Genomic DNA, 23,416 nt, shown 5'->3' with positions numbered 1-23,416 from the left:
ATGTAGAAATCAAATCTTTACTTAAATGAATGATCACTCAAGCAGAAATATCTAAAGCATTTCAGATGAAGCAGGTCACATATTACATTCATTTTGTGCTAGTGACCATTATTTTAAAGGTATTTATTATTATTTTTTCACTATATAGGTCATTCCATGGCGCACCAACTTATAACATGTTTTTGTTTTTTACAAATGAATCTGCTTACAACATTAATAAAGCTAAAATATAACTTTAACCATGTAAAAAACACTTACATGTAAAACAATTCAGAGAGAAGTTTGAGATTCAACATTGGAACATTTAGGGGGTAACGAACAGTAGGAGGTAATGGAACATTTAGGGGGTAACGAACAGTAGGAGGTAATGGAACATTTAGGGGGTAACGAACATTAGGAGGTAATGGAACATTTAGGGGGTAACGAACAGTAGGAGGTAATGGAACATTTAGGGGGTAACGAACAGTAGGAGGTAATGGAACATTTAGGGGGTAACGAACAGTAGGAGGTAATGGAACATTTAGGGGGTAACGAACATTAGGAGGTAATGGAACATTTAGGGGGTAACGAACGGTAGGAGGTAATGGAACATTTAGGGGGGAACGAACAGTAGGAGGTAATGGAACATTTAGGGGGTAACGAACAGTAGGAGGTAATGGAACATTTAGGGGGTAACGAACAGTAGGAGGTAATGGAACATTTAGGGGGTAACGAACAGTAGGAGGTAATGGAACATTTAGGGGGTAACGAACAGTAGGAGGTAATGGAACATTTAGGGGGTAACGAACATTAGGAGGTAATGGAACATTTAGGGGGTAACGAACAGTAGGAGGTAATGGAACATTTAGGGGGTAACGAACAGTAGGAGGTAATGGAACATTTAGGGGGTAACGAACATTAGGAGGTAATGGAACATTTAGGGGGTAACGAACATTAGGAGGTAATGGAACATTTAGGGGGTAACGAACATTAGGAGGTAATGGAACATTTAGGGGTAACGAACATTAGGAGGTAATGGAACATTTAGGGGTAACGAACAGTAGGAGGTAATGGAACATTTAGGGGGTAACGAACAGTAGGAGGTAATGGAACATTTAGGGGGTAACGAACAGTAGGAGGTAATGGAACATTTAGGGGGTAACGAACATTAGGAGGTAATGGAACATTTAGGGGGTAACGAACATTAGGAGGTAATGGAACATTTAGGGGTAACGAACATTAGGAGGTAATGGAACATTTAGGGGTAACAAACATTAGGAGGTAATGGAACATTTAGGGGTAACAAACAGTAGGAGGTAATGGAACATTTAGGGGGTAACGAACATCAGGAGGTAATGGAACATTTAGAGGGTAACGAGTGACAGATCTAAAACATATTTTTTTCAAATCATAGATGTTTGAGAATGGTGGACTGCAACTGGCAGTCAAATAGCTTAAGATATAATGGCAACTTGAATCATTCATATATGTGTGTGTATGTTGTGCCCATACTGGCATTCTACTGTACAATCTGTACTATCTGTACACCTCACACACTAACATTAGCTTAAAACCCATCAATAGCCCTCAAAGCACACTCAACGTGCTGTAAAGGCAATTGTTTAGACCAGAAGTTATTGCCAGACCACATGGGGATTATTTGTGTTTGTACAGTACATCATCAACATGTTGAATTTCTTTGGTGGGAAGAAAGAAAAGTCCCAAAATGACAAGTCATCAGATCAGAGAGATATGGAGACTGTAGGGTGTGCAGTATGGATGCCAGATTCTCCCTATGGTGGAATGTTTCAGTCGTCTGCCTCTTTATGGAGGGGCCAACCACTCATGTGGAAAAGCATCTCCCTTATCTGTGTTCTTAGGCCCACAGGCCTCATGGAAATCAACAAAAAAGTACCAACAAAGATACACCACAGAACAGAAAGGAAATGATGTAACCAGCAACCTCTACATGCTACGCATCACATCTTTGACTGTCTGGAACCCAAGGCTTGCATGGTGGAGCCAGTTGGAGGGAGTGTGGTGGCCTATTGGTGAAGTACCAAAATGTTGTTGTTTTAGGTTTAGTTTAGGAAGCAAACCTTGGTCTGATACACTCAAGTCTAAGCTACCTACCCATAAGGGCCCAAATGGATTATTGTCAACTTTATAACTTTATTATTGTCAACGGTGCCTGAACACTTTACACAGGTATACACCCCTCCTTATGAATACATAACATCACTGTACAGCAACTCCCAGTTACAAATCAACATAGAAATGAGCCTACTAACAAATCACTGATAAAAACATCCACGAGAATTATTGCAACAATCTGTAAAATAACACAATACAGTTTATACTGTACCTACAGCCATTTAAAAAGTTCAATAATAACGTAGAAATAAAAGAATCACTTAAAATGCAAGTACTATGGCATGACATGAAGGGATAAGGGGAAGGCTCTCACTAAAACAGTATTTCTGATGTGCCTACTTCATGAGGACACTACAACAAACATAGTAATCATTTATCATTGGCTACGAAAAATACAACTGATATTAAATTAAGCAGCACACATAGAAGCAATAGCCCAATCAGTTCTCTTACTATCAGGTATCCCTTTCTGGTGGTATGCTATCTGTGAACACATGATTCTGAAGACAAAATGGATACAGTGTCAACAAATGAAGCCCATTTCATAGTAAGCCCTTCCAGGTGTACGCAGAAGCATTTCTGTTCCGTTCACGTCTCTCTCTATGCGGAGAGGTGCTACACAACCCTCAGGGCAGAAATGACTAAATAACTTCTGTTTATCTTTACAAAACCACTACAACAACACAACAACTTGTATCAGAGTTAGGTGTGCATTCATACAGTGCTCCTGTAACTCCTGCCCACCGTCACTGTTACTACCAACCTGCTCCATGCCGACATGCTATTCTTTTAGTCCCATTTACATGAGGAATGCCACCCTACCACTTTGCCATCCTCAGTTCCTACCCAGACCAACCAAATGCTTTCTACTAGTCACTCACTCACTCACTCACTCACTCACTCACTCACTCACTCACTCACTCACTCACTCACTCACTCACTCACTCACTCACTCACTCACTCACTCACTCACTCACTCACTCACTCACTCACTCACTCACGCCAGACCTGGGTTTAAATACTATTTAAAATCATTTCAAATACTTTAGCTGGGCGTGATTGAGTTTGCCTGCAGCAATGCAATAGCTGAAAAACTGCAAACGCCGCCAATCTGGTACTGCAGGCACTCTAAAGCAAACGTTAGAATTATTTAAAAGATTTCAAATAGTATTTGAACCCAGGTCTTACTCCTACCCAGCAACCCCTCTCAACAGTCCTCAATACTCTGCTTCCCTACTGCAAACAACCAGGCTCTCTCTTGGTGGCCTTCTGAGGATTGCCGCCATAGCAACCACCACTTCCCATCATGCCTTTCTACTGGCTTAGCTTTTAACCTCTGATTCCTATTTTTTCTCGAACTCTGGACTATTGATGTGTCAAATGAACTCATCACATAAATGTTTTTGACAGTCACTTTCTTGTATTTTTGCTTTTTCCATTACTCCTAATTGGATCCTTGTGCTGATACTTCTCTGTTATATTATTCCTGGGCACTGATTCCCTTGTGTGATATAAAAAACAAAGTAACACATCTCAAACTAAAGCCATTGTATGTATGTGCGCCACGATGACTTACAGTTATACTGTACACAAATGAAAATGTATATCCAGCACACACTGTAAAGAGGATGGATCTAACAACTTTGGTTCAGTACCCCAGGCAAGTTAAACTCATGTACACTTTACAAAAAAGCCAAAGGTCAGTTAAATATGAACTCTAACCTCTTATGGCTGTAGTATACTGTGATAAGGATAGGACACAGAGCTAGGGGCTAAGCCTACACCTGGAAGAGAAATCAAATCTGCCCCGACAATAAGACGTCAAAGAAAGGAACCAGTTCCAGCTAGTCTGTTGGTTCTCAAGGTTCCAGCGAAGTAAACTGTGTCGTTATATCTGTAAGGCACTACGAGGGAACAATGGTCAAACCTAAGACTGCGGAGGATTCCAAGTATTATAGCACAAAGGTGCAAGAGGTGGACTACACACACATGGCTGACAGTAGCACACGCACACACAGACAATCACGTTGTACATGCCTATGTTATTATAACCACTTTGTGCAATCACAATGAAAAAAGAGGAACAAATAAATTCTATTGGTATCAGAAAAAGTTATTCATAAAATTATCTGGGTGCATACTGCTACATTCTAAAAACAGGGCCCAGCTACGACTGCTATAGCTAAAACATAAGCCTCCTCAAAAAGGTGAGAACTAAAAAACAAAGGGAAAATACCTATTTTTTTTTGTCTTTTGTTGATTATATTTCCAGAAGACTCCTGACTCCAGTTGTCTGTTGGAGAAGGAGGGGTGTGGGATGTGGAGGGATGCTTCGTTCTCTCTCCCCCACACATTGAATGATTTGAAAATGTTTAAGACAGTTCAAGGCCATCATTATTTTTTGTATTCTTTGAAGAGCAGCAGGTTTCCGTATTTCACCTTCATTCCCAAATCCTCACGGGAATCCTCACGGGAATTCTTCTGATGGGAATTCCAACATCCAGAGAGGGACCCCTTGTTAAAACAGTCCCTTTCCAATTCAAGACGGGAAAACAAAAACAAACAAAAAGCTGTTTTAGGAGAACAAAAAGCCTCCACCTCTCCCAAAGGCCCATTATGAAGACCTTGCTATAAAATAATGAGAAATTACTCTGATTGAAAGTAGAAATAAAACCAAGAGAGAAAACAAAGCAAAACTGGCCCTTTTGGAGAATTTTGGGGGAAAAGAAAAGTAATAATAGAAATTCCACCTCTCCTTTCTCTGTCTATTTATTTACCTTTTTCCTCTCTGTCATTATGTCTTCAAGTAAACGTGACAGTTTTATAAAGATTGCATGTCTCTCTCTCTATCTCTCTGTCTGTGGAGTGGGGATAGGGAGGAAGGACATGGAGTGAGCAGCAGCAGCAGCATTGCTGGGGTCTGGATCTGGGGGTCTGGGTCTCCAGTGTGTTGGCTTGGCTCTAGAGGTAAGGGTACTGGTTCACCTTGGTGGGGCTCAGTGGGTATCCAGTGTAGACAGTGGAGGCAGGCGAGGCGCTGATGTACGTCTGGTGAGCAAACTGAGCCTGGTACTGGCTGTGGTGCAGGGTGGGTGAGGGCAGCACATGGTGCCCCATGCTGACGGGTACCTGGTGAACAATGCCCGGTGTGTGGTATGTGGTGTGCTGGACCGTGTGTCGGGCAGAGCCCGGGGTTGCCACCAGGTGGGCCACAGTGCCTGTGGAGCCCAGGGCTGCGGGCGTGGCAGTGTAGGTGTAGAGGTGGGGCTGGCCGGGCAGGTGGGTGGCAGCCAGGTGGGTGGCAGACAGGTGGGTGTGGACGTTGGCAGTGTGAGAGGGGCTGTTGTGGTGCTGGAAGGAGTAGGGGGCCTGGGCTGCGATGGTTGGGGTGATGTAAGCCTGCTGGCGCCGGTGGCCTCCATTCCGCTCAGTTACCATGTGATGCTGGGCCTGGATAGGAGCGAGAAGAGATACGAGGATGGAGTCAGTGCAATCCAAATGACAATCTCACTTTCCACATGGTTAATCTATGCTGCAATAGTCTATGTGTTGGGGGGCTAGGGTCAGTCTGTTATATCTGGTGTAATTCTCCTGTCTTATTTGGTGTCCTGTGTGAATTTAAGTATGCTCCCTCTAATTCTCTTTCTCTCCCTCTCTCCCTCCCATGCTGGAGGACCTGATCCCTAGGACAATGCCTCAGGACTACCTGGCCTGATTACTCCTGGCTGTCCCCAGTCCACCTAGTCATTCCGCTGCTCCCGTTTCAACTGTTCTGCCTGTGGCTATGGAACCCTGACGTGTTCAACAGACGTGCTACCTTGTCCCGGACCTGCTGTTTTTGACTCTCTCTCTCTCTACCGCACTTAATGTCTCGATCTCTGAATGCTCGGCTATGGAAAGCCAACTGACATTTACTCCTGAGGTACTGACCTGTTGCACTCTCAACAAACACTGCGATTATTATTTGGCCCTGCTGGTCATGTATGAACCTTTGAACATCTTGAAGAACAATCTGACCTTAATGGCCATTTACTCTTATAATCTCCACATGGCACAGCCAGAAGAGGACTGGCCACCCCTCAGAGCCTGGTTCCTCTCTAGGTTTCTTCCTAGGTTCCCGCCTTTCTAGGGAATTTTTCCTAGCTACTGTGCTTCTACATCTGTATTGCTTGCGGTTTGTGGTTTTAGGCTGGGTGTCTGTACAGCACTTTGTGACATCTGCTGATGTAAAAAGGGCTTTATAAATACATGTGATTGATTGATTGATAATGATATAAATAATTTAGATGGGTCCTTACTTGGCTCTCTCTCCATACCTGGCTGAGATTGAGAGGCTGCTGCTGCTGGAAGGGGTTTGGCCCCGAGCGCTGCTGTCGGTAAGCCACGCCCCCCGACAGGTGGTTGTTGCCAGACACCATGCCCGCGCCATTGGAGGTTTTGAACTTGTACGCCGAATTCTGATGATTCATTGCATCTGCAGAGTAAAGGGAACAAGGTCAAAAGGTCAATCCAGGTCAAGAAAATAACATATGAGTACAGTATAAACACAAAGAAAAAAAACATGTGGAACCGAGGTAGCAACAGTAACCAATGGGGCAGGGCTTAGCGAAGGTTCATTTGTAGTACCAACAACAATAATAATGGATACATTTGTAAAATATTTTTCAAAAAACAATAATAGTATTTCCTATACTCTAGAAGAAAGACTATCAACCATCCCTCCCTGTCTGTGTGGTCTCTGTAGCTCCCTGTGTAGATATCTGTGTAGGTACCTGTGTAGATATCTGTGTAGGTACCTGGCATCAGGCGCTCACACTCGCTCAGCACCTCGCTGGACTGGCTCTTCAGAGGGGGGATGATGATGGAGCGAAGGTTGTTTCTGTTGCTGTAGTTGTCCAGCAGGGTGGTCTTGGAGTCATGGTAGCCATTGTTGTTGGGCTGCCTGGACTCTACTGCATAGGGACTGTTGTTACTGGATGAGTCAGAGTCGGGGGAGTCGTGTACTGTGACACAGCTGATGACGTTCTTCCTCTGCTTGAATGAGCTGCAAGGAGGAGGATCACTTTTTAGTAATGGTACATATAGTATTGGTCAGCCTACTAACCTTCTGACCAATGTTGGTGTATAATAGCTACTGTAAATTGGACAGTGCAGTTAGATTAACAAGAATTTAAGCTTTCAGCCGATATAAGACACTTATATGTACATAAATGTTTAAGATCCATAATATTTATGATTATTTATTTGAATTGCACGCCCTCCAGTTTCACCAGAAGTTAGCGGGCAGGACCCCTAGCCCTAAGAAGATATAGTAATGGTCAGCCTACTAACCTTCTGATCAATGTTGGTGTTGATTCCATAATAAATAGTGAATTCAGATCAAGCCACAAAAAAATGCCCTTATGCCAATCATGTCCACTCCTATTATAAACGAAACCCAGCTCTTTCAGTAATGAAACTAAACATGCACTAAACATGGCCTCCTGTCATGTATTTAACCCTGGCACCCAGATCCCTGCCTGCGTGTCATGTCTGGCCCAAAATGGCTGACCTGTACCTAGTATGGTTGGTGTTGCTATTCTTGTGATCATCCTCCTCGTCCGTGTCACTGCTGATGGTGATGATGCTGACGGCAGGGCTGGGCGTATCAGGGATGATGATGGTCTGACGCTGCCCGTTGTGGTGCTGATGGTGGTCCCTTGTGGTGCTGGAGGCCTGCTCTGCCTCGCCCCGTCCCCACCCTCCACAGCCCAGGGGGGGTCCGCAGCTGGAGCCGGAGGAAGGGCCGTTGTTCTGAAGCACAGCACAACGTGGAGGGGTGTTCTCCTTCAGCCGCTTGGAGCGCTGTGGTGATTGTACCGCCTGGGAGGAGGACACCTCGTACGCAGACACGTTCCTGACGGGAGAGAGATGAGAGGGGGATGAGGTGGCACCTACCACTACAACCTAATACTAGGTGGCACCTACCACTACAACCTAATACTAGGTGGCACCTACCACTACAACCTAATACTAGGTGGCACCTACCACTACAACCTAATACTAGGTGGCACCTACCACTACAACCTAATACTAGGTGGCACCTACCACTACAACCTAATACTAAGTGGCACCTACCACTACAACCTAATACTAGGTGGCACCTACCACTACAACCTAATACTAGGTGGCACCTACCACTACAACCTAATACTAGGTGGCACCTACCACTACAACCTAATACTAGGTGGCACCTACCACTACAACCTAATACTAGGTGGCACCTACCACTACAACCTAATACTAGGTGGCACCTACCACTACAACCTAATACTAGGTGGCACCTACCACTACAACCTAATACTAGGTGGCACCTACCACTACAACCTAATACTAGGTGGCACCTACCACTACAACCTAATACTAGGTGGCACCTACCACTACAACCTAATACTAAGTGGCACCTACCACTACAACCTAATACTAGGTGGCACCTACCACTACAACCTAATACTAGGTGGCACCTACCACTACAACCTAATACTAGGTGGCACCTACCACTACAACATAATACTAGGTGGCACCTACCACTACAACCTAATACTAGGTGGCACCTACCACTACAACCTAATACTAGGTGGCACCTACCACTACAACCTAATACTAGGTGGCACCTACCACTACAACCTAATACTAGGTGGCACCTACTACTACAACCTAATACTAGGTGGCACCTACCACTACAACCTAATACTAGGTGGCACCTACCACTACAACCTAATACTAGGTGGCACCTACTACTACAACCTAATACTAGGTGACACCTACTACTACAACCTAGTTGTGTAGGAGGTCCTAGTTGTTTAGGAGGTCCTAGTTGTGTAGGAGGTCCTAGTTGTTTAGGAGGTCCTAGTTGTGTGCGAGATCCTAGTTGTTTAGGAGGTCCTAGTTGTGTAGGAGGTCTTGGTTGTTTAGGAGGTCCTAGTTGTTTAGGAGGTCCTAGTTGTTTATGAGGTCCTAGTTGTATAGCAGGTCCTAGTTGTTTAGGAGGTCCTAGTTGTGTGTGGGATCCTAGTTGTTTAGGAGGTCCTAGTTGTTTAGGAGGTCCTGGTTGTGTAGGAGGTCCTAGTTGTGTAGGAGGTCCTGGTTGTGTAGGAGGTCCTAGTTGTGTAGGAGGTCCTAGTTGTTTAGGAGGTCCTAGTTGTTTAGGAGGTCCTAGTTGTATAGGAGGTCCTAGTTGTGTAGTAGGTCCTGGTTGTGTAGGAGGTCCTAGTTGTGTAGGAGGTCCTAGATGTGTAGGAGGTCTTAGTTGTGTAGGAGGTCCTAGTTGTGTAGGAGGTCCTAGTTGTGTAGGAGGTCCTAGTTGTGTAGGAGGTCCTAGTTGTGTAGGAGGTCCTAGTTGTGTAGGAGGTCTTAGTTGTTTAGGAGGTCCTAGTTGTTTAGGAGGTTCTAGTTGTGTAGGAGGTCCTAGTTGTGTAGGAGGTCCTAGTTGTGTAGGAGGTCCTAGTTGTGTAGGAGGTCCTAGTTGTGCTTACCTGGTAGTCATCTGATGCTGCTTGTTCTTTTTGGAAGAGGAGTTGTTGTTATTGTTTGACGGTTGCCTCATCACATGGGCCACGCCCACATTGAGAGGCTGGTTGTGGTTGGATGGGAGGGTGACGTGGCCAGCCAGCAGTGCCGGCTGTTGCATGATGGGATTGTAATGGCCGCCGTGTGGGTGAGAATTCCTGGAACACAACAGAATGTCCCATCACTACACTGAACCTGTATTTTATATTATTATATCTGGAGAAACACCGTCATTGTGACCTTGCCCCATTTTCATGTCTAACTACATATCTATAACTGCACATGAGTACATACTGCTTCACATATGGGACTAGAGTTGGGTGGGTGGCAGCAGTCACCGCGTGAGACATAGGGGAGCAAAATGAGAGCGAGGGGAATAAAGAGAGCGGGAGCGAGGGCAGCTGACACCAGCAGCTGTAGAGGGATAGTTCTGCAGAGGAAGTGCGACACTTTCCCAATCATCTTTGTGGGGACGAGAGAGAGAGAGAGAGAGAGAGAGAGAGAGAGAGAGAGAACCACCCTGTCCTTTGACGGACACTACTAAATTAACCTGCATGCAGACACACACACACACTCATATACCTGCATCCAGCTTACCTTCCTACAGGCCCCATCCATCTAACATATCATCATTGTGACACGCCGTGCCTGGGATGATGTCCTTACATACATCTCATCCCTCTAAAGTAAATGTGCTCTTATAAAAACCCCGCTGTTCACTTCTAGACTGTGATTCATGGCAGCCCTCTGAGTGCCTGTCACAAGGCAATGCTCTTCTGTCAATCAGGACACTGCTGTGCTGATCCTCTCTTAACTTTGTAAACATCCAAACCTCCCCATGTTATCCAGGCCTTTATACACAATTGGACAATGAAACTAGCCTGGAATGTTAAGTAATACACTCTGTTAATCATGGTGAAACGGAGCATATCAAATTGGTTTGCAGGCTACAATGAAACGGATGCACCTTTGCCATTTGGCTTCACATATAGCTAGATATTCCAGGCTTATACTGTACAACGTTGGTACGTTTGACCAAGTCTAATCTTTAATGTCTACTCTGGTCCTATAGGATTTGATTTGTTATGGTAGTGCTTATAAGACTCTGGTTACATAAGGAGGAGAGCATGTTCCTTACCTCCAGTTAGCCAGGGGCTGGGAGGCCGTCATGGAGTCAGGGATGACGGTGGCGTGCTGGACTGAGGTGTGGGTGAGCTGCTGCCAGGCAGGGGGGAGGAGGATCTGCTGGGTGCCATTGGGCCAGGCCTGCTGAGGGGAGAGAAAAAGAGCAAACGGGGAGAAGAGGTCAGTCACAGAATTAAATACAACACTATTTATATTGTATTGTATTTCTATTGTATCTCTATGGGATCATCTGTCACCTAAGAACCTTGCATGTCAATTATGCAAAGTATACTTTAATGTAGACAAAGAATGCTACCTAAATAAAAAGGTGTTGTTTTTGTATCTCTCATTGTTTTAATTCCAGAGATGAAGGCATGGGGGAACAAGGGGAAATAATTGAAAGTGTAACAAAAGTTAAGAAATCCTTGTAAAAACACAAAACAGCCAATGGATTGCAGGTACAAGCAGAACAACTGGCCAGTGTTACAATAGGCTAGTTAAACAAAGCCAGCTGAACGATCTGGCCTTGTCAGCAGCACACATCAACAGAGCGCAGATAACCCAGCAAACCAATATTGGTTCTGTGAATGTTTCCAGAACATTTGTGAGATCGAGGCAAATGTTCTCATAATACAAAAACTATCCAGTCGTGAATGTTTGTATAAAACATTCGCCTGATGATGCAAGAATATTCCTAGAACACATTTAATCTGTTCTTTAAATGTTCCCAGAATGTTTCATTAGGTTGTGGGAACAGTCTGGTGGGAACATTGTGGGGGAATCACCAAAGATATGTGCGGATAATTCTACAATGTTTCTTTTAGGTTGCAAAAAAACATTGTTACAAGAATGTTCCCAGAACCCATTTTGTCTTTTTTTAAGGTTCCCAAAATGTTTCTTTAGGTTGTGGGAACATTGTGGAATTTTCTTGGAGTGTTTTTGGGATGTTATCATCCTAATGTTAGATAAAACTCTAACTAGAACTTAGTGGGAATCTTAGCTAATGTTCTGGGAATGTTCCCAGTTCACTGGGAAGACTTTGGATGTGCAGTAAAGATATGTTGCCTCTCCCCTCCTGGTCCCTGTGCTGATGTGTTTGGCATTATCCAAATCAGCTCCGATTTTAATTAAATTTACATCGAGGCCCATTCAGGGCTGCTGTGAAAGGAGCTGCTTTGTATTGCTGGTGCAGAATGCAGGGAGTTGGCAGACATAATATGCCCCGAGTCAGAGATGGGTCTGTGTGTGTGTGTGTGTGTGTGTGTGTGTGTTATGTGTGCACATGAACATGTGTGTGTGTGTGTGTGTGTGTGTGTGTGTGTGTGTGTGTGTGTGTGTGTGTGTGTGTGTGTGTGTGTGTGTGTGTGTGTGTGTGTGTGTGTTTGCAGCCCTAATAGTTTAATGCAGCTCTATTGATTAGCACTTTAATGTGGGGTACAATGAATTTTTCCTTTAAATAGTGTTTGCATATTCTATTTACTTCGGCAGCGTCAGTATATTGCAGTACATAGCACAGCACACACAGAAGACAAAGCACTCCATCTTAGGCCTACATCTGCGCTGGGCTCATACAGAGTTCAAAGCCTACATATCACAATGTTTTACAATGTGCCTGTTATACTCTACTGATATAAAACGCTTGTAGGGTTTAACAGTGTATGACCGCTAGCATGTGGGAGTGGAATTGTTTTGTCTGAGGTACGTTGGGAGAGAGAATTAACTTAAAATAAAAACAGTCAATGTGTGAAGAGGGAGGGAGGCATCTTTAGGTCAACAAAACAAGACCGGGATGTGGATTGATAAAGGACACAGGCACAGCCAATAGAAAGGCATGCAAACTGGCCAATAGAAGACAACCTAAGCCACTTACAGACTCCCTTTACATCTCCCATGGTTATATTCACATCTCAGGTCTTTTTATCAACACGCCAAAACCATTAAGAGCCACCAATACTTCCATCTCCTCCTCTCCTCCATCTATCTCTCCAAACATCCTGCTCCATCCTGGCACTCTGCATTCCTCTGTCGCCGGACGTCTGTGTTGTGTAATCGGCCTGTCTGCTCTGAAATGGTAAACAGGTTAGCAGCCCTTTTTCTTTTCTTCTCAGGACCCATTGCCCCAGCAATCAGAGGCGCTATCTTGCTCCCCACCGCCAACCTCTTCTCCCCGGGTGAAAACCCTTTGTCACCTCGGGGCTCTGAAAGCCCTGGCTCTCACTCCCCAATTGTTTCCAAATGTTCTGCATTCCTGCTCCAGATAAAGGTCTTGCCTTGCTGCCTGGCTGGCGGGACTGGCTTACTGGGGCCCTCCTCCACACCCAGCCCCACCCAGCCCCACCTCTGCTCTACAGACGCCTAGGTCGAGGGTGGGCTGCGGCTGCAGAGAGGCCTGGAGGCTAAAGCCCCAAACACCCAAGCAGAGGGAATGAAGGATTCAGATCCTCTACATCCATTTATTGGGTGTACTGCTGCTCTGGATAAACCACATGCTCGACTACATCATCCCTGTGTTTAATATGTGTGCAGCGTGACAGAGGATTTTCTTTAATGAATCAAATCTGCCAGGATACAGTATGTCAGTAGACCATGACACAGTAATAGGATGATACTTGCACAATATACTCTTTGGTTCATGAACTGTAACATTTTCATTATATTGGCTTGTTCCACCATCATACCTTTACTTGGGGCTTTGCACTGTATCATAATTAATATACTGTGAACTATTTTGTGAATTCTTCTGTTGAGACAGTTTTTCCTGAAGTACTGCATTTATGCTATACAGTGAATGCTACAAGGCACAGGGTAACCTTGTAGCCGAGCAAACCCCTCAAACCCCTCCAAGCCTTTCCAAATCTGTCCCTCTCCTCTGAGGCCTATAATTTCAGAGCGCCTGACTTGGAAGCAGCCCTGAAGCTAATCACCATTTGGTATCTGACAGATTAGTCTTCCACACAGTTCAGAGAGCCTCGCTAGCTGCCTACTGCATGATTAACTATAGATAAGGGAAGCCTTCTGACACCTGGGACTTTACAGGGATATTAAAGCTCTTATGGACATTTCTAGAAACCAGAGGGAGAGGTGTCCTACTACTCTACAACTCTACTTTAATGCTCAACTATACTGGAGGAATAATGCATGGCTATGTTTTTTCAAGGAGGGAGAAGGACAATGGAACCATGGTTTAACTCACTCAGTCAAAACAAGTGCCTGCAGGGGCAGAAGGATCACAAGAACACCCTGATTGACTCCCTGCCTTGATCAAAGGCTAGCCTGTTATAGAAAAGGATACAGAGGTCCGACCTTTTCCAAAGTAGCTTCCATGACCAAATCATACAAAATACCCTGTTAGTCATAGCCATATGTGTGTTTAGGTATGAATGTCTCCCAGTAAATACAATAGGTTCTGTGTATTGTGATCCAGCAAAACAAAGATGAGATATCATTATGAGTTCAGGAGATGCAAATAAAAGACTATATGTGGGCCCCCTATCTCCATGACGACGGACTGAGTCACTACTTCCTACCTGTGTCAACAGGCCTGGCTGAATCTGCAGGGGCTGGGTGCCGGGGGCCTGCGTCACTATGGGAACGGCGTTATCCATCCGCACAGAGTAGCCCGTGTGTTTGGACGGGGAGGCCTGCATACCTGAGAACACACACAACACAGAGGTCAACAACAACAACACAGAGGAGGTCAACAACAATAACACAGAGGAGGTCAACAACAATAACACAGAGGAGGTCAACAACAACAACACTATGCGCCACACAAAAAAAACGGGAGAAACAATGACGGCACAATTGTTATAGAAAAAAAACATTTTAAACTAGTTGTTTGATATCTCAAACACAGTCAGTGGAAGGGGGGTCAGTGGAAGGCTTACAGTCATTGTAGTGCAGTTCCAGCTCACAGCTTCATAAGCGCTTCTCTCATCAGGAGAAAACTGAACTCGCTGGTGCCAGCCAGTGCTGATCTACTCTACTGAAACTGACTGAGCCTTAGACCTGACTATAGAAAGGCCTATAGGTGCTCTTTTTAATGAATTAATTGAGCATTTATGTATACAGGTGATCCCGTTGCAATCTGTTATCTTTCTGATATTTTTTCAAAGTAAATCTGTTCCAAGATGGCATGAAATAATCACTCATTACAGACGCCTTACCACTGATACAGGATCAGATATTTGTTCACCCCCAATGGTTAAGGGATAGAGTAATCTGATCCTAGATCTGTGGCCTTGTTACACAGCATACACTGTGTTAGTCTAAAGCCTCTTACCTTGGAAGCCAGGTGGGCAGACGATGAGGGCCTGCTGGAAGGGGTCAGGCCGGGCAGCACAGAGCTGAGGGGCCACAGGATGCAGGGGCATGCTCCTCTGTGCCACGGCAGCCATGGAGGCCGCTGAGGGCTGGTAGAGTGCAGATCGGTAGTTTAATATGGAGACATCGGGGTTGCCAAGGGAAAGGGTGGTACTGGTGGTGGAGGGAGCCAGGTTGGTGGCCTAAAGGAATGACGAGATCAAAACTTAAAGCCATAAGGAGATGTTCAGTGGTGGTGGTAAGGTCACGAGGGTTGTTGGGGGACGGGATAGAATCATTAATCAGAAAATAACATTGTCAGTCATTGTTTTGTTTTTTAACCCCTTTATTCCCCAACTTCATGGTATCCAATTGGTAGTTACAGTCTTGTCTTATCGCTGCAACTCCCATACAGACTCGGGAGAGGCGAAGGTCGAGAGCCGTGCGTCCTCCGAAACACAACCCTGCCAAGCCATACTGCTTCTTAACACAATGCCCACTTAACCCGGAAGCCAGCCACACTAATGTGTCGGAGGAAACACCGTACACCTGGCGACTGTGTCAGCGTGCACTGCGCCCGGCCCGTCACAGGAGTCGTTAGTGCGCGATGGGACAAGGACATCCCTGCCGGCCAAACCCTCCCCTAACCCGGATGACGCTGGGCCAATTGTGCGCCATCCCATGGGTCTCCCGGTCGTGACCGGCTGAGACAGAGCCTGGACTCGAACCCAGAATCTCTAGTGGCACAGCTAGCACTGTGATGCAGTGCCTTAGACCACTGAGCCACTCGGGAGGCCGGGCAGTCATTTTTTGATGTGTAAGATGTTTATATGGAACATTCAGAATAAATTCAAATTGAGGACAAAATTAGGCCATTGTAATTTCCTTCAGAACATTATAAATATTAGTGTCATACTTCTCAGAATAGGTCCAACAGCTTTAATGTAGTGAAGATACTGCATTTCAGTGAATAGAGTGAGAGACTGAGTTTAAGGGAGAATGTGATGGAAAGACAGAGAAAAGTGCTGATCAACGCTACAACTTTGCTGAATAGTCAACAATCAATGTTCAAATTCAATTCAATTAACAAGCTATCAATTCAAGGAGCTATAATGACATAAACAGTACATTGAGCCACAGGGGCTCAATTTGTCCATACTGCACATATACAGTGTTAGAGCCGCTACATGTATGCATGTCAGTATAGATTCTGTCTATATGTATTTTGTACACAGCTAAATATCCAGTGCTGATCTAGGACCGCAGTGGAGAAGGTGAAAAGCTTCAAGTTCCTCTGTGTACACATCACTGACGATCTGAAATGGTCCACCCACACAGACAGTGTTGTGAAGAAGGCGCAACAGCGCCTCTTTAATCCCAGGAGGCTGAATAAATTTGGCTTGGCCCTTAAGACCCTCACAAACTTTTACAGATGCACAATTGAGAGTATCCTGTCGGGCTGTATCACCGCCTGGTACAGCAACTGCACTTCCCGCAACCGAGGGCTCTCCAGAGGGTAGTGAGGTCTGCACAATGCATTACCGGGGGCACACTGCCTGCCCTCCAGGACACCTACAGCACCTGATGTCACAGGAAGGCCAAAAAGATCATCAAGGACATCAACCACCCGATCCACTGCCTGTTTACCCCGCTATCATCCAGAAGGCAAGGTCAGTACAGGTGCATCAAAGTTGGGACCAAGAGACTGAACAACAGTTTCTAGCCGGCTACCACCCGGTTACTCAACCCTGCACCTTAGAGGCTGCTGCCCCATATACATAGACATGGAATCACTGGTCACTTTAATAATGGAACACTGGTCACTTTAATAATGTTTACATACTGCTTTACTCATTTCATACAGTTGAAGTTGGAAGTTTACATACACCTTAGCCAAATACATTTAAACTCAGCTTTTCACAATTTCTGACATTTAATCCTAGTAACAATTCCCTGTCTTAGGTCAGTTAGGATCACCACTTTATTTTAAGAATGTGAAATGTCAGAATAATAGTAGAAAGAATGATTTATTTCAGCTTTTATTTCTTTCATCACATTCCCAGTGGGTCAGAAGTTTACATACACTTAATTAGTATTTGGTAGCATTGCCTTTACATTTTTTAACTGGGTCAAACGTTTCAGGTAGCCTTCCACAAGCTTCCCACAATAAGTTGGGTGAATTTTGGCCCATTCATCCTGACAGGGCTGGTGTAACTGAGTCAGGTTTGTAGGCCTCTTTGCTCGCACACGCTTTTTCAGTTCTGCCCACAAATTTTCTATGGGATTGAGGTCAGGGCTTTGTGACGGCCACTCCAATATCTTGACTTTGTTGTCCTTAAGCCATTTTGCCACAACTTTGGAAGTATGCTTGGGGTCATTGTCCATTCGGAAGACCCATTTGCGACCAAGCTTTAACTTCCTGACTGATGTCTTGAGATGTTGCTTCAATATATCCACATCATTTTCCTACCTCATGATGCCATCTATTTTGTGAAGTGCAACAGTCCCTCCTGCAGAAAAGCATCCCTACAACATGATGCTGCCACCCCCGTGCTTCACGGTTGCTCTTCGGCTTGCAAGCCTCCCCCTTTCTCCTCCAAACATAACGATGGTCATTATGGCCAAACAGTTCTATTGTTGTTTCCTCAGACGAGAGGACAATTCTCCAAAAAGTACGATCTTTGTCTCCATGTGCAGTTGCAAACCGTAGTCTGGCTTTTTTAATGGCGGTTTTGGAGCGGTGGCTTCTTCCTTGCTGAGCAGCCTTTCAGGTTATGTTGATATAGGACTCGTTTTACTGTGGATATAGATTCTTTTGTACCTGTTTCCTCTAGCATCTTCACAAGGTCCTTTGCTGTTGTTCTGGGATTTATTTGCACTTTTCACACCAAAGTATGTTAATCTTTAGGAGACAGAACGTGTCTCCTTCCTGAGCGGTATGATGGCTGCGTGGTCCCATGGTGTTTATACTTGCGTACTATTGTTTGTACAGATGAACGTGGTACCTTCAGGCGATTGGAAATTGCTCCCAAGAATGAACCAGACTTGTGGAGGTCTGCAATTATTTTTCTGAGGTCTTGGCTGATTTATTTAGATTTTCCCATGATGTCAAGCAAAGAGGCACTGAATTTGAAGGTAGGCCTTGAAATACATCCACAGGTACACCTCCAATTGACTCAAATTATGTCAATTAGCCTATCAGAAGCTTCTAAAGCCATGACTTCATTTTCTGGAATTTTCCAAGCAGTTTAAAGGCACAGTCAACTTAGTGTATGTAAACTTCTGACCCACTGGAATTGTGATACAGGAAATTATAAGTGAAATAATCTGTCTGTAAACAATTGTTGGAAAAATGACTTGTGTCATGCAAAAAGAAGATGTCCTAACCGACTTGCCAAAACTATAGTTTGTTAACAGGAAATGACTGGAGTGGTTGAAAAACGACTTTTAATGACTCCAACCTAAATGTATGCAAACTTCCGACTTCAACTGTATGTATATACTGTATATTATTCTACTGTATTTTAGTCAATGCCACTCCGACATTGCTCGTCCTAATATTGATATATTTCTTAACGCCATTATTTTACTTTAGATTTGTGTGTATTGTTATGATTTGTTAGATATTATTGCACTGTTGGGGCTAGGAATACAAGCATTTCACTACACCCGCAATATCATCTGCTAAATGTGTGTATGTGACCAATAAAATTTGACTTGATTTGACCAGGTCCTCCCTGTCCACATAATCTTATTCCTTATGACATAAAATACAAAACTGATCCCAGATCAACACTCTCAGACTCTTTGTGAATATTGGCCCTGGTAAGGTTAGATGAAAGGGTGATATGGAGACAAGTGACAGCGATCCTTTTCCCTCCAGTGTCTTTCTCGTAGCTACACAACAATATGTCTCAACGCACCCAAATCATCCTGGACCCAGTACTCAAGACAAGCAATTATCTCTGAGAAGGGTCAACATAGAGAGAGGCTTCCAAAGTGAAAGAATCATGCTTATGAAATGCTCTTAAAATTGAAATGTTGCTTAACAGTTTAATAATGAGTAGTTACGGGGCAAACCGACATTTTGTCTCTCGGTTTCACTATATTGACTCCACATCGCTATCCTTATTTAGCAGCCATAATTCTAAGGTGTCAGGCACTTGAAATATAAGTTGTAAAACCCTGGGCTGTATTTATTAGGGTAAACCATTGCAAACTAATATTCTTGTTGGATAAGTTTAGGTAGTCCCTCCCTGTTTCAGTCTGTTTTTCTTCCATTTGATGCCTCAAGAATACTACCCTGGACATGGGGAGACCATCAATGAGGCCTGAGTAAGGCTTAAAGACGGCCTTGATATGAACAAATGCTTTTAAAGACACGCAGTGCTCTCAAGTCTTAACTCAAATAAAATGTATTCGACAACACCCAGACTAATTACTGTCTTTTCATTAAGCCTGCGTGGTTGAAAATTCAGAGACGGCATGTTCATTTTTCATTTTGCACTTCTTAGCGAGCTCGATGAGCACCGTTGGAGATAATCAATATGCCAGTGTGGCATTCATCATGCACAACAACGAGAGAGCCTGCAAACAAATAAACTCTAAGACGTTTAAATGTTCCCCAGCTAAATAAATCACTAACGTAGCACTGCCTATATCGCCCTGAACCAAGGTGCTCAGAGAAAACATTACGTTAATCAATTTAAATTATATAGTGAAGTCTAGTTTTACCTCATTCTGCACAGAGTGGGTTCTGTAACAGTCGATATAGTATGTTTGGTGATAAAGAACACCTATTTGTAAAATTTCAGTAGAAATGTTACACATAGGGAGGTTCAGGACCTCTCTACTGTATGTGTAACATCATAGTAAAATAGAGGGTTGTATTGCAAAAGGAAATAGCTAAATGGCATTATACTGGGAAAGACGGGTTAATCTGTGCACATCGGAGGGTTGGCGTTAAGATCAGAATGAATGGTGGATTGGCCACTGTGGCTGAAACTCTAGCACTTGAAGAAAGTTATTTAACTACAGGTACTGTAGATGTTAGTGAAATAGCTGTAAGTAGCAGTAGAAGTATTGTTGTCTGTTAGTTTACTCCAATTAGGGTAGGGATGGTAGGGTAGGGGGAGAAATGTATAGAAACAAATATATAAAAAGAACACTGTTTACCATCCCTCCCAAATTCTAATTCAGCACAATCTGAAAAAACTTTAGCATGCAATCATTTCATGATTCCGGCAGAAGCAAAAGTCAGCAATTTAGCGTCACAGTCAACCCACACAGCCCTACAGTAGCATGACGTGCTAATGACCAAAGGCAAAATGGAGAGAAACAGGAGGAGGAGAGGAAGAGGAGGAAGCCTGCTGGTGGGATTCTTAAGGCCTGAAAAGCGCTAAACTGCAAGGCAAGCAGGAAGTATAAGGTTGTCATGGATCTCATCAGCAGTTTGTGACAGCCCCCACTGGGCCTGAGGGACAGACAGACAGACAGACAGACAGACAGACAGACAGACAGACAGACAGACAGACAGACAGACAGACAGACAGACAGACAGACAGACAGACAGACAGACAGACAGACAGACAGACAGACAGACAGACAGACAGACAGACAGACAGAGACAGACAGACAGACAGATAACCAGGCTGTCGTGGCCTCAATATACTGCTTTAGCGTTCTACTAAGGAGTGTGGCCAATGCCTTGCTTTCAAATAAAGTGATGTGGGCTGATTGGGTGTACTGTGCTATGTGCCATGTTGGCCTGAAGAAACACACTAACCAAGCAATCTAGTGGTTATATTACACACTGATATGAATCTAGTACTGAAAAAACACACTAACCAAGCCATCTAGTGGTTATATTACACACTGGTAGTGGTACACACACTACACACTGATATGAATCTAGTACTGAAAAAACACACTAACCAAGCCATCTAGTGCTTATATTACACACTGGTAGTGGTACACACGCTACACACTGATATGAATCTAGTACTGAAAAAGTCTGTTACATGACCATGTTATGGATAGTGCTGGTCACAGCACTGCAGACAGTACACTATGCTGGTAGCAGTCACCACCAACAGTAGCTGATGGTACAATCTGGGTATGAATGGTGAGGAGTGTGTTGAGTAAAACCATCAACACTGTGTATGGTAGGTACCTGGTTGTGCACAGTGTTGAGCTGGTTGTTGAAGGTCATGGTGAGGTTGGTGGAGGTGCTGGGGGCCACGTGGGTGATGAAAGGGGTCTTGCTCTGGTTGACTGTGTCGTACATGCCCACACGACGCTTACAGATGTCCATGTTCTGGAAGCAGGACTTGACACTGTGAAGAGAGGGAGGGGGAGAGAGGGAGGGAGAGAGAGAGAGATTACATGTGCCTCAGTTAAATATTTACCAGTTATGACTTTCTCCAGATAATCTGTTCCTCCCAGCTAACAGCTAACTATCTAAATGAGAAATGTGAGGGGATCTCTAGACGTACTGTGTGCTGTGGGGGAAGTCAAGGAGGTGGGTCATGGTTACGAAGGGGTGATTGAGGGTCTCGATGGGGGTGATCCGTTTGTCCGCGTCGATCGTAAGCATCTTGGTCAACAAGTCGATGAACTCTCTACGGTCTGCCTTCTCCGCCAGCATGTCACTGCCCTCCAGATCTGATGTCATATTCACCTGCAAACAGACCCAACACACATACACTTTTAATTAGCATTTCAAAGTCTGCAGAGGGTCTTTTGCAAATGACACCCTATAATCCCTTTATAGTACACTTCTTTTGCCACCCTATTATGTATATAGTGCACTACTTTTGACTAAAGCCCTATGGGGCCTGGTCAAAAGTAATGCACTATATAGTGAAAAGGGTGCCATTTCAGAGGCAGCCTGAGTGTTGTGCTGTACTGTTGCTGCAAACAACAGGAAAAACACAGCAGTTTTTTTTATAGAACTATTAAAAAACACATACAGTAATGGGTGTCGACATCAGTGTCACAGGACAAAGTGATAACCATGCACCTTACTGACATTACAAACATTTCACTGGTATTCACAGCAGAGTGGGGCAACTTAACTTCCACTGGCGCCGTCACAGAGAGTTTTATCTACTGCCCGAGAAGTGAAAATAAACACAAAAATAAACCTGATACGTACTGCTGTTTGCTTATTAAAAGAGACACAAAGGACACCTTCTGAGCAGCCTCTGAGCGCCTCTAGAGCTGACATAGACACAACTTTATTTAAATATTTTGGATTACTTCTGGGAGCCTGCTTTCGGGAAACATAATGTTGGTTCATCTGTCCTAACCATTCCGGTTGAGGTTTTTGGAGAAATACTGGACAGCAGTGCAGCAGAAATCTCCTTGGGTGGAAAGTTAGCAGTGTTTAGAGACAGAGGCAGGGACAGAGGTAGACACAAAGAGAGAGGTAGAGAGAGAGGTAGAGGCTGAGAGATAGGTAGAGACAGAGAGAAAGGTAGATGCTGAGAGAGAGGCAGATGTAGAGAGAGAGGTAGAGGTAGAGAGAGAGGTAGAGGCTGAGAGAAAGGTAGAGACAGAGGTAAAGAGGGAGGTAGAGGCTGAGAGATAGGTAAAGAGAGAGGTAGAGGCTGAGAGGGCGGTAGAGGCTGACAGAGAGGTAGATGTAGAGCGAGAGGTAGAGGCAGAGGCAGAGAGAGAGGTATAGGCTGAGAGAGAGAGGTAGAGGCAGAGAGTGAGGTAGAGGTAGAGAGGTAGAGGTTGAGGCTGAGAGAGATGTAGAGGATGAGACAGGTAGAGAGAGAGGTAGAGGTAGAGAGATAGGTAGAGAGAGATGTAGAGTCAGAAAGAGGTAGAGGCTGAGAGATAGGTAGAGGCTGAGAGAGAGGTAGAGGGAGAGGTAGAGGCTCATAGAGAGGTAGAGACTGAGGGGGGGTAGAGACAGAGGGGGGGTAGAGGCAGAGAGTGAGGTAGAGGCAGAGAGAGAGGTAGAGGAAGAGGCAGAGGCAGGGGCAGAGAGAGATAGAGAGGTAGAGTCAGGGGCTGAGGCAGAAGCAGAGAGAGGTAGAGGAAGAGTCACAGGCTGAGGGGCCAGAGACTGAGACTGAGACAGAGGCTGATATAGAGCAGCCCACAGCCTTCAGTGGCATATCTATGTCTGGGGGACAGGGACACAGACAGGGTCAGGGATAGGCATGCTGTTTATTGGGATTACCATGACAAGATAGTGGGCTCGTTTTTCATAAAGACACACGGCTTATCTCTGTAGCCCTGCTACAGGGACTATCTGATGTACAGCCAGTAAACGCCAACCAATCTGATTCAGTTC

At 44.6% G+C, this 23,416-nt stretch overlaps 1 protein-coding gene across 8 annotated transcripts in view; it reads right to left on the bottom strand.

Annotated features, from left to right (window-relative positions):
• Positions 1-2,137: 2,137 nt before the first annotated feature.
• The window catches only part of LOC106561392 (homeodomain-interacting protein kinase 2), a 134,970-nt gene continuing 113,691 nt past the window's right edge, over positions 2,138-23,416 (bottom strand). For 2 of the 8 annotated variants that reach the window (XM_014125320.2, XM_014125322.2), the window contains exons 6-15: positions 21,603-21,787; positions 21,281-21,443; positions 15,089-15,311; positions 14,334-14,455; positions 10,820-10,950; positions 9,648-9,839; positions 7,691-8,029; positions 6,906-7,177; positions 6,432-6,607; positions 2,138-5,583 (exon numbers count right to left, since the gene is read on the bottom strand). In XM_014125320.2, the coding sequence (XP_013980795.1) occupies positions 5,095-5,583; positions 6,432-6,607; positions 6,906-7,177; positions 7,691-8,029; positions 9,648-9,839; positions 10,820-10,950; positions 14,334-14,455; positions 15,089-15,311; positions 21,281-21,443; positions 21,603-21,787 (2,292 nt within the window). In that variant the 3' untranslated portion in view covers positions 2,138-5,094. The remainder of the gene's footprint in view (positions 5,584-6,431; positions 6,608-6,905; positions 7,178-7,690; positions 8,030-9,647; positions 9,840-10,819; positions 10,951-14,333; positions 14,456-15,088; positions 15,312-21,280; positions 21,444-21,602; positions 21,788-23,416) is intronic. The other 6 variants (XM_014125325.2, XM_014125326.2, XM_014125321.2 and 3 more) reach the window with 4 other exon arrangements.

The sequence above is a fragment of the Salmo salar genome, chromosome ssa10 (genome assembly GCF_905237065.1).
Source record: "Salmo salar chromosome ssa10, Ssal_v3.1, whole genome shotgun sequence".
NCBI classification, from domain to species: domain Eukaryota; kingdom Metazoa; phylum Chordata; class Actinopteri; order Salmoniformes; family Salmonidae; genus Salmo; species Salmo salar.
The sequence above is the reverse complement of the archived record's forward strand: the minus strand, read 5'-3'. Positions and strand labels throughout refer to the sequence as shown.